Here is a 12,095-nt window from a genome sequence, read left to right as displayed (position 1 = left end):
GGCTTTTCCCTCAAAGCATCTGGAAAATAATTAAATCACTAAAAAGTTAGTGGACACTGTCACTCTTTCACGGGAAATCTGAATTTTAAAAAAATCCTATAAAGATGGTAATGTTTAACCCAAAAAAATAAGTCTAATGGTGTGAATACAGACAGTAGTATACAGATAAGACAGATCATCCCTGCTCCCCTCAAATCAGAACATATTTTACATCTATGAGGTATAGGTTTGGCCAGTTCTACACATGTATGCAGAATACACAAATAGAACACTAATAATAAAAATTTTACATACATATATACATACTTGAAATCACTAGATAAATGATTCTAATTCAATAAGCATTATTAAACATCTTATGTACAAAACATGAGGGATACAACAGTAAAACATGATGTATCCCTTGTCCCTAAAGGATACAACTCAGATGAATTAAAACAAAATCATTTGAAAAATGAAAGGTCTCTTCCACCTGGGGAATCAGAAAGGGCTTTCCATTGAAGGTGGTCCCTAAATTAATATTTAAATGAAGCTGCAGATTCTAAGAGGTAGAGCTGAAGAAAGAACCAAGTATAAAGTCTTTTGGCACTTAAGACCTGCACAACTTCTCCATTTTTCTCATTCTCTTTGCCTATAATTCTCTATCTCACCTCCAACTCCTAATTTCCTTTAAGATGAAGCTCAAATCATAGTTTCCACCCTGCTAGTATCTTCCCTCTAAGATTACCTTAGATCTATTTTATGGACATAACTATTTGTCTGTTTTCTCTCCCATAAAATAAGGTACTTTGAGGAGGGACTTGGCTCTTAGCATTGTGCCCGACTGGCATATCCTGTAAGTACTTACTATATACTTGCTGATTGACAGCAATAACCATATTATGGGGGGAATCAGGCTGTAGAAAAAGAAGGAATAATCTCCGAACATTCTTCCACCTAGTACAGTAGTTACTTGGTTGAATAAATTGGCCAGGTTAGACTGGTTTCCTGAAAGAACTGAATTCCAGGTGAGCACGATGGCACATATGTAATCTCTTGCTACCAGTGAGGCTGATCTCCAGAGGTCTAAGCTGTAGTGGTCTAAATCAATCAAGTGTCTGCAATAAATTCCACACTAATGTGCTAAAGCTAGGGTAACTGAAGTTGCCCAAGGAAAGGCAAACTGGCCCAGATAGAAAAAGAGTCAGCATTATCTTCCCTACTGATAGGAATTGATTTTGAACCTGTGATTAGCCATCATTCTCCCAGCCTCCAGATTTCCAATCTCAAAAAACAAACCAAAAAATGTGCTTAAATCATAGCAACCCTCAACTGTCTTTGATAAGAGAAAAAAAGTGGCCTGGATATTTTTTTTAAAAATCATTTGTTTTGAGCCCTGCATACATCATGAGAATTTTTAAAATTAATAAGTGAATTACATAAATGATTTACTGAATTGGTTAATTTGAATTGCCTTAATGCCCATTAGTTGTTAGCCCACAGCACTGAAGTATATCAAAGATGACAATCTATTTTTAGATGTCACTGAGTAATCAATAAGTTTGAAAATCCTTACATGAGTAATATAAATTTAGAGCATTTTATCTTGTGACTTTTATTTCTGTGAAATTCTCCTTTATCAATGTATTTTTTTTTTAATTTTAGAACTTGGAAATAATTTGGAAGCACACTATGAAAGCATTTGTCGTTGGAATTAGTGGGTAAGTAGCTATCAGATTGCTTTCCTCTGAACAGCTAGCTGAGAGAATAGTTTTCACAGGTGTTGTGGAGGTGGGGAAAGAGGAATGATTTTTGAGGACAAGAGCACAGTCCAGGAAGGGTGGGCCTTGAATAGAACACGCAACATTTTTTTTAATAGCTTTTTATTTACAAGATATATGCATGGGTAATTTTTCAGCATTGACCCTTGCAAAACCAACTTTTCCTCTCCTTCCTCCCACCTTCCCCCAGATGGCAGGTAGACCAATATATGTTAAATATGTTAAAGTATATATTAAGTACAATATATGTATACGTATCCATATAATTATTTTGCTGCACAAGAAGAAATGGACTTTGAAATTAGGTGAAATTATTAACCTGAGAAGGAAATCAAAAATGTAAACGGACAAAAACAGAGGGATTGGAAATGCTATGTAGTGGTTCACACTCATTTCCCAGAGTTTCCCAGAGTTCTTTCACTGGGTGTAGCTGGTTCCATTTATTATTGAATAAATGGAACTGGTTTGGTTCATCTCATTGTTGAAGAGAGCCATGTCTATCAGAATTGATCATCATATAGTATTGTTGTTGAAGTATATAATGATCTTATTTCACTTAGCAACAGTTCATGTAAGTCTCTCCAGGCCTTTCTTAAATCTTCCTGTTGGTCATTTCTTACAGAACAATAAACTTCCATAACATTCATATATGAAAATTTGTTCAGCCTTCTCCAATTGATGGGCATCCATTCAGTTTCCAGTTTCTTGCCACTACAAACAGGGCTGCTACAAACATTTTGGCACATACAGGTCCCTTTCCTTTCTTTAAGATCTCTTTGGAATACAAGCCCAGTAGTAACACTGCTGAATCAAAGGATATGTACAGTTTGATAACTTTCTGAGCATAGTTCCAAATTGCTCTCCAGAGTGGCTGGATGTATTCACAATTCCACCAACAATGTATCAGTGTCCCAGTTTTCCCACATCCCCTCCAACATTCAGCATTATCTTTTCCTGTCATCTTAGCCAATCTGAGAGGTGTGTAGTGGTATCTCAGAGTTGTCTCAATTTTCATTTTTCTGATTAATAATGACTTGGAGCATCTTTTTTATGGCTAGAAATAGTTTCAATTAGAACACACAAAATTGTGGAGCTCCTAGAAGCCACATAGAAAGGTAGAGCATCTGAAGCATAAGGGATTAGATGACTAAAAATAGCAGTGAGAAGGCAGATCACAGCAGCTAAAAGGGTATAGAAGGGAGACTTTGGAAGAGTTTTTAAAAATCTAGTTCTAGAAGTGATATTCTGAACAATTAGCAATTTTCTCAATTCATGGTGATTTTTCATATTCTTCCAGCTTTAAAGAGATGTACAATGATTCTAAAAACAATTTCAGTTCTTCTTTGATCACCAATCTAGTTCATGGTACCATTGCCATAATCAATAAACATTTATTAAGTCTTAGTATGTGTCAGACACAAGTTCTGGAGACATAAAAAAGACAAATAGACCCTGCCTTTAAAGAGTTTGCAATCTAATGTTCAACTGTTAAAATAGACGTATTATTATCTTCCCTTCCACCAGCCTCCTCTTACTTCAGTGGATTTCTTCTTCACAAAAATAGACAAGTGTGCAAATCAGCAACCAACCACTCCAGCTTATAAACAAATTTTATTAATTTTTATTTTTTATTTACATATTTCTTTTCCCAGTATGTATTCAACGTTTGTGTTAATTGCTAAATGAAAGTCTAAGCAACTGTGTTTTTCTTTAAAAGATATTTTTGTTGATTTTTTTATAGCATACAATCAGTGGAAAGTGAATTTAACGTCTGAAACATCTTTGAACTCTTGCTTTTCTCTAAACATCCAATTAATGATCGTGGTTGGACTATTCTACCTTTGCAGTGTTTCTCATACTTATTTGCCCTTTCCATTCCATTATCACTTTTCTAGCTCAGGTGCTTTATCATCTCCAAATTGGATTGTTGTATTAGTCTTTTACCTAGTCTCCATGTTTCCAGTCCTTATTCCCTCTAATTCCCTATACAAGCAAATTGCCAGATTAATCTTTCAAACATATTTCCTGATTGTATTTGAAAACATTCAGTGACTTCCATTTTCTGTTTCTATGTTTGACATTTAGGCCTTTTGTAATCTGACCTTAATCTAACATCCTATTTTTTTCTCCCGCTATTCTTTTTATATATAGGTATACTATGTTGCACCCTTATCACCTTTGTTCCTGTCATGTTCTTTATCCTAAGTGTTCACCATCATCATTTAATTGTCAAAATATTAATTTTCCCCTTAAATGACATCTCAGTTCATCCACGGAATTCCACAAATAGCTATTGAGTAGCTATTATGTGAAAGGCACTATGTTGGACCCTGGACACAGAGAGACAAAAATGTAACCTTTTCAGTGCCCTCAATGAGCTTACATAGTTTTTATTTTTATTTTTTTGCTGAGACAATTAGGGTTAAGTGACTTACCCAGGGTCACATAGCTAGGAAGTAGTAAGTGTGTGAAGTCAGATTTGAACTCGGGTCTTTCCTTGACTTCAGGGCTGGTGCTCTATCCCCTATGCCATCTAGCTGCCCCTTACATATGATTCTTTACACAGATACATGTGATACCAGGTAATTTGAGGGAGAAAACACTGGGAACAGAAAGATAAGATAGGCAAAGCAGGAATTGACATTTGAGTTGAACCTTAAGGAGAGATAAGGTTTCCAGGAGAGAATGCTAGGGAGCAAATACATTCTAGTCCATCAGAAAGCACAAAGACAGAAGATGAAATGTTACATTTGGGAAAAACTGAACCCAGTTTGGATAGAAAAAAGATGCATAAAAGGAATTTTGAAATAAGGCTAAAATATAGATTGAACCTGGTGTGTAAAGAGATTTCAGTTCCATAGTCAGGAATTTATATTTTATCCTAGAGGAAAAAGAGAATAACTGAAATATTTTTAGGAAGGCACTTACATGTTCAAACCCATACATTTTGGATTATATCCAATGTAATCTGTTTTGTGAAGGATGAATTGAAATAGGGGAAAGCTGATGGAAGGGAGAATAATAATATGGCTATTTTAACAGTTCAGGTGAACATTAGATTAAGAGCAGGGTCTACCTTTTATCTTTTTTATGTCTCTAGCATTTAGCACAATGCCCAGCACATACTAGGGCTTAATCAATGTTTATTGTGTGTGGCGATAGTGTACTGGATTAGGTTGGTACAAAAATAAGTGGCCAAGAAGGGATGCCTGTGAGAATTGAAGAAATGGAAAAGGGAAATATAGATGATTTTCTCTTAAAGTTTATCAATCAAAATGAAGTAGAAAAAGGATGATAATTTGAGAGAGTTGCAGATTCAAGTGAAGTTTGATTCCTTTTAAGAGTGGCGGAGATGCAAGTTTGTAATTACCTGGGAAGGAGTCATTAGACTAGGAAGATGAGAGAGAGAGAGAGAGAGAGAGAGAGAGAGAGAGAGAGAGAGAGAGAGAGAGAGAGAGAGAGAGAGAAACAAGGCTGGAGCAACAGAGAAAAAGAGAAAGAATATTGGGTGATTGATGAAAGGAAGTTCCTGAAAGAGATAGGAAAGTTTGGGCCCCAAGGGCACTGGTAGAATGGCAAATTTTGGCAAGAAGAAGGTCTACTTCCTCAGACAGAGAGAAGGAAAAAGCATGTTTTGAGTTCTGAAAGTTAAAGTAAAAGAAATGAGGAACTTGTAGTGAGTGGATAACTCGTTTGTTGATCAAGGTAGGAGGCAAAGTCATTAGCTGAGAGGTAGAGGAAAGGTAGAGAGGACTAGATATTGAAGAGCCACTATAGAAAATGTGATAGGGAATTCATCAGAAAAGAATAAAAGGATCGTGGTTGAGCCCAGTTGAGATTGGGTAATATGAATCTATGTGGACACAATTCATTCAACAGTATGCAGCAGTTCAGGACAGGGGGTGATCCTGGGTTAAACATTTTCAGAGTATGAACAGTGAAAGTACCAAAAAAAAAAAAAAAAAAGACTGAAAGGTACTAAAAGTAAGACCCAAAGTAGGGATGATAGATTGGGAAAACATCTATGGAAAAAACAACTGGAACTCAAAGTTATCAAAATTATCAAAAGATAATGGTTTAGATCTTGGTTTAGGAGTAAGACAGAAAAAATAAAATGAAGGACTGTATGTTATAAATATTGAAAGCTTTAGAATTCAAGGACATAGAAATGGCATGGTTTGGTTAGGTCTACTATGTGACATTTTTAATTGGTAACTAGGGAAGAGTTTAGATGGAGGTCATAGGAATTGAGGAAGTTGATGAATTGGGAGTCCAGAATGTTCAAGGTGATATCAAGTTGAATGTTCTAAAGAATGAGATCAGGAGTTGAGGTAAAGAAGACTGAACTAGGTAGTAAAATCCTAGAGAAAGAAGCCAAAGTGACCAAAGGACCAGTATATGATAACTAGGATATGAAAAGGGTGATAGAGACAGATGGAATGAATTTAAAGAAGGAGACATCATCAAGTGATGGTGGTTGAGAAAGGATGAATTAGTGATGGAGTATTCCAGTACCTCCTTTTGTGGACCAATGTTTTAGGGGGAATCAGAGGAGCAGCTCAGATTAAAGAGGATGCCTTGGGATGAAGTCTCATTCTAAGAAACGATGGTTTTCATGAACACAAGAAGATGAAGAATTTGATAGGGAGATATGGTATGTAGAGGAGCTGAATGATAGAGTGGAAGTCACAAGAAATAACTGAGGACTGTGGGTAAGAATAGGACCGATTCAGACAGGGATGAGGGATCGCAAGGGAGAGTGTTTTTACCTTGGCAGAAATCAACTCTGAAATTAAAGAGTAGGGGAACTATTTGCAAACCAGAATACAGGGAAAATGCCAGTTGATCAGTTATTCATAGGAGCATAAGCAGAAATAAGAGCAGTCAGGAAGATTTCAGAAGAAATGTTTAATGCTTGGCAGCAATCAGTCAAGTCAAAAAACATTTTTTAAAGAGTTGTGGTGCTGTGCTAAACACTAGAGACACAAAGAAGGGCAAAAACAATCCCTGAGCCCAAAGAGCTCACATTCTAATGGAGAGGCAATATGAACAAAATACATAGAGAGTGAATAGAAGGTAACCTTTGCAGACAGACTGAACTAGATTAAGGCTAACTGATAGGCTTCAACCCCATTGGTGAAGTAGAGGAGTATGCGCCCAAATTGGACAGATGAGAACAGTTTGTTTTGACAGCTATAAAGGCAGGCTGAAGCAGGAGCTATAGGGTCCTTAAGGTTTAATCAGACACTGAAAAAGCGACTGAATCCTAGACAATTGCCAGTAGTGATTTTTGTCTTGCCACTGAACTTTGATGACTTGAAGAAAGAATGAGGCTGATAACTGTGTAACTTTCCCTCACTTAAATCCAGTTCACAAACAAGTATGATGTCATTGGTCTCCTTTGAAAATGAAAAAGGAACAAAAATATTAACAGTAGTAGGTCATTTATACTAAGCTAGATAGCTTTGTACTTAACCCATATTTAACTTTTTTTTTTTTTTTTTTGCCATTTCCACTATAGATGGTCATTTTCTTCTAATCTATCTAGTTATTTTTATTAGAATAGTATCAGGCTACAAATACCCCTTGTTGTATGTTCTTAGATAGCAGCCATTGTGTTGTTGAATAAATTTGTTGTTATTTGCTTGTGTGTATGTATCATTTTAAGGCTGTCATGACATGAAGGCAAGAGTGCCATACTTAAAGTTAATATGACCTGAGGTCTAATTCTATTGTAGATACCTAGTAGACATATGAATATGAGCAAATCGTTTAACCATCTTTACCCTCAGTTTTCTCATTTGTAGAATGAGGATAATAATGCTGTGATTATATAAAGTGCTACAAAAATATCTGTTGTTGCTGTGGATTTTTTTTTTTTTTCGAATTTTTTGGTACAGTGTAACAAATGGTGGGAAGACAACCCTGGCCAAAAAACTCCAAAACCAGCTCCCAAATTGCAGCGTGATCTCACAGGATGATTATTTTAAGGTATCTTTAAAACTTCCTAGAAACTTCACTGAGGGGAAGGTGCTTCTTAATTCAAGTATTTGTCAGATTCTAAGAGTAATTGCTAAACATTGTGCCCGTTGTGGTAGATAGATTCAGGTCATTTAGCAAATTGTCCACTAGGTGACACTATGAATTAGTCATTTCTATTGGGTTGCTTTTTGTTTTTAATTCATCAGTTCGTTATATTTTCAAGTCATCACCAGAATCATTCACTAATGATGATGCTTTTTATTTTTAAATTTTTATCATTTCTACTACATTTAATATTTCTTCTAATATATGAATATGAACATGAGTTCATTTTATTCCAGCCAGAGTCTGAGATCAAGATTGATGAGAATGGATTTCTGCAGTATGATGGTAAGCTAATCAGTAATAACACTTATAAATATTATGCACTAATGTTCATTTTCTTTTTTTTTTTTAATAATAAAAGGGCCTCTTTAGAACAGTAAATGAATCTTAAAATTTGTTTAAATATGTCTCTTAAATCAGTACACATTTAATCATGCTGAGCCATTTTAATAATTAAATCTTCTCCAGTTTTGCATGTGAAATTTGAATTTTGAAAACTATAATGAAATTACAAATGTTCTCTCATATTAAATTATCCTTTTCTCTGGCTGGGCTAAATTCTTTAGTTTCCCTTTTCTAAAGTTGTTGGAAATGGGAGTGTGCTATAATGTTATTCTCCTGTAGACTTAGCCTGGGGCAGAACATTCTACCTGCTGCTTTCCTGATCCATAGACAGCCGAGTCATTTTCTCTCAGCTTCCTGAAAAGTATTGTCCATGGTTCTTAGAGACAGATTTCACACTCATTTAGGGAAGCTGACATTATCTTGACGATAAAGAATTTTAAATATTATATCAGAAAGATCCTAGGCTTTAGGATGTGTTAATAGGACATTTTCTCATTATAAAGGGACTTGTGTTTATGTATATGTGTATATCTGTATATACATATAGACAGAATATCAGAAATTAGTAGTAAACTTTTTTCTAATAAATTTATTTATTTTTAATACATACTGCTTTATGAATCATGTTGGGAGAGAAAAATCGGAGCAAAAGTGAAAAACCATGGAAGAGATTAAAAAAAACACACATACACAAATAAAAGAAGTTAACATAGCACATTTTGATTTACATTCAGTCTTCTTAGTTCTTTTTCTGGATATAGATGGCATTTTCTGTCCAAAGTCTATTGGGATTGCTTTGGAACCCTAAACTACTGAGAAGAACCAAGCCTTTCCTAGTTGATCATCGCTTCTTGGTATTATGTATAATGTATTTCTGGTTCTGCTTCTTTCACTCAGCATGAATTCCTGTAAATCTTTCTAGGCCTTTCAAAAATCAGCTTGTTCATCATTTTTTATAGAATGATTAATATCCATTATTTTCATATACCACAATTTGTTCAGTCATTCCCCAAATGATGGGCATCTCCTTATTTTCCATTTCTTTGAACAGCAAATTCTTAAGTTTAGTAGTATTTTTTAAATGTTTAACATTAGCAATAATATTTCTAACTTTAATTTTTAATCTAGACAATAATAATAGCTATCAGTTACATAGAGCTTTAAAATTTTCAAAGCATTTATATATTATATTTCACTTGATCTTCACAACAACCTTATAAGATCAATGCTGTTATTATCCCGATTTAGTTGTTGTTATTGATTCATTTCAGCAGTGTCTGAGTGACCTGAGTCTTTATGATCTCATTTAGGGTTTTCTTGGCAAAGATATTGGAGTGATTTGCCATTTCCTTCTCCAAATCACTTTATAGATGAAGTAATTGATACAATCAGGGTTTAGTCACGGAGCTAGTAAGTGTCTGAGGTAAGATTTGAACTCAAATTTTCCTGACTCCAGGCTCATTGCTCTATCCATTATTACCATCTAGCCACTCAATCCCCATTTTACAGATGAGGAAACTAGGCAAGTAAAAAGTTAGGAATTAAGCAAATTGCCTAGGATCATATAGCTAGTAAGTGAATGAAGTAGGATTTGAACTCAGGTTTTCTTGATTACAATTCTAGAAATCTAGCAATCTGATACAGGTTTAATATGTGCAGTTACTCTAAACTTATTTCCATATTCATCATGCTGCACAAGAAAAATCAGATCAAAAGGGGAAAAAACATGAGAAAGGAAAAAAACAATCAAACAAAAGTTGAAAATAGTGTATTCTGATCCACATTCCATCTCCATAGTTCTCTCTCTGTGTGTGGATGTCACTTTCCATCACAAGTCTATTACCATTGCCTCGAATCACCTCATTATTGAAATAAGTCAAGTCCATCACAGTTGATCATCACATAATCTTGTTGCTGTGTACAATGTTTTCTTGATTCTGCTTACTTTACTTTTCATCAGTTCATGTAAGTTTTTCCAGGATTTTCTGAAATCAGCTTGCTCATCATTTCTTACAGAACAATAATATTCTATTACATTAATATACCATAACTTATTCAGCCATTCTCCAACTGATGGATATTCACTCAGTTTCCAGTTTCTTGCCACTACAAAAAGGACTGCCACAAACATTTTCACACATGTGAGTCCCTTTCCTTTTTTTATGATCTCTTTTCGAGACACTGCTGGATCAAAGGATATGCACAATTTGATAGTCATTTGGACATAGTTCCAAATTGCTCTCCAGAATGGTTGGATCATTTCACAACTCCATCAACAATGCAAAAAATACGTTTTAAAATTGAAAACATTAGCTACAGTCATAAGCTTTGAGTTATTGGGTGTTATGATGAACAATGTGGGTTAGTGACCCAGCAACCAAAGAGTTATTTGTCATAAGGAAATGAAGCATAGTGAACCCTTTGCCCATCCTCCTAATGCTAGCACAAGCCCACATGAAAGGCAAACTTTATCAATCCCCTTATTTATAATGCATATCAACATGACTCACCTTCTGGATGCTTGTAGTATTTTCTCCTTGACCTGGGAGTTCTGGAATTTGACTATAATATTAGGGATCTCTTTCAGGAGGTGATAAGTAGATCCTTTTAATTTCTATTTTTATCCTCTAGTTCTAGAATATCAAGACAGTTTTCCTTGATAATTTCTTGAAAGATGATGTCCAGATTCCTTTGTTTGAAATTGATCATGACTTTCAGGTAGACTAATAATTTCTAAATGATGTCTCCTAGATCTATTTTCCAGATCAATTGTTTTTCCAATGAAATACTTCACATTTTTTCTTTTTTTTTTTTTTTTTTTGAGGCAATTGGGGTTAAGCAACTTGCCCAGGGTCACACAGTTAGGAAATGTGTCTGAGGTCAGATTTGAACTGAGGTCCTCCTGACTTCAGGGATGGTGCTCTATTCACTACACTACCTAGCTGCCCCCATTTTTGTTTGTTTCTTTGTTTTGCTTTATTGTATGTTGATTTCTCACAAAGTCATTTAGCTTCCATTTACTCAATTCTAATTTTTAAGGAATTATTTTCCTCAATGAGTTTTTGTACCTCCTTTCCCATTTAGCTTTTTAAGGCATTCTCCTCATTAGCTTTTTGTATTTCCTTTTGCACTATTCTCAATTCTTTTCCTAATTTTTTCTCGGTCTCTCTTACTTAAATTTTCATAATTCTTTTTAAGCTTCTGTAGCTCGAGACCAATTCTTAGTTTCTTGGAGACTTTGGATACAGGAGCTTTGACTTTGTTATCTTCTTCAAGTGTGTGTTTTGATCTTCCTTGTCATCATAGTAACTTTCTATGATTAGAAAACTTTTCTGTTGTTTATTCATTTTCCAGCCTATTACTCAACTTTTAATTCTTTGTTAAAGTAGGGCTCTGTTTGCAAGGTGAAGGGTGCGTTGTCCCTAAGCTTCAGTGGTTTTGTGCAACAGATTCCTTCCTCACTTACCTTCATTGGAAATTTTTATTTTTTTTAACTAGAATGATAATTTCATTGATATGAGAAACTCCCAGGGAGGAAATTCCCTCATTGGAATTCATTTGAATTTTCTTTATTGGAAGTTGGCACCTCCTTTACTATAGAACTATAGTACTGCCTGGAGCACCTAGGGGATAAGTACCATACAGCCAGTTTGTTACCAGAAACAGGACTTGAACTCAAGTTTTCCTAACTCTGAAGTCACCTCTGTATCCATATACACAATATCAATTCAGGGAACTTATATAAAGTATTGATGTTAAAGCTCTGGATTTGAAATACCTGAATTTAAACTCTGCCTTGATGCTGACTAGCTGTGTGATCCTGAACAGGTCATTTAACTTTTTTTTCAGCCTTGAGTTTTTACTTTGTTCCCAGTGTGAACCTGATCCCTTCTCACAGTTTTG

General features: G+C 35.0%; 1 protein-coding gene across 2 annotated transcripts in view; it reads left to right on the top strand.

Annotated features, from left to right (window-relative positions):
• The window catches only part of NMRK1 (nicotinamide riboside kinase 1), a 31,964-nt gene that overhangs the window by 5,871 nt on the left and 13,998 nt on the right, over nt 1-12,095 (top strand). For both annotated transcript variants that reach the window (XM_051998564.1, XM_051998558.1), the window contains exons 2-5: nt 784-835; nt 1,645-1,700; nt 7,661-7,751; nt 8,084-8,132. In XM_051998564.1, coding sequence (XP_051854524.1) covers nt 1,672-1,700; nt 7,661-7,751; nt 8,084-8,132 — 169 coding nt within the window. In that variant the 5' untranslated portion in view covers nt 784-835; nt 1,645-1,671. The remainder of the gene's footprint in view (nt 1-783; nt 836-1,644; nt 1,701-7,660; nt 7,752-8,083; nt 8,133-12,095) is intronic.

This window comes from Antechinus flavipes, chromosome 1, assembly GCF_016432865.1.
Source record: "Antechinus flavipes isolate AdamAnt ecotype Samford, QLD, Australia chromosome 1, AdamAnt_v2, whole genome shotgun sequence".
Lineage (NCBI taxonomy): Eukaryota > Metazoa > Chordata > Mammalia > Dasyuromorphia > Dasyuridae > Antechinus > Antechinus flavipes.
Note: the sequence above shows the minus strand (reverse complement) of the source record. Positions and strands in the feature narration are given on the sequence as shown.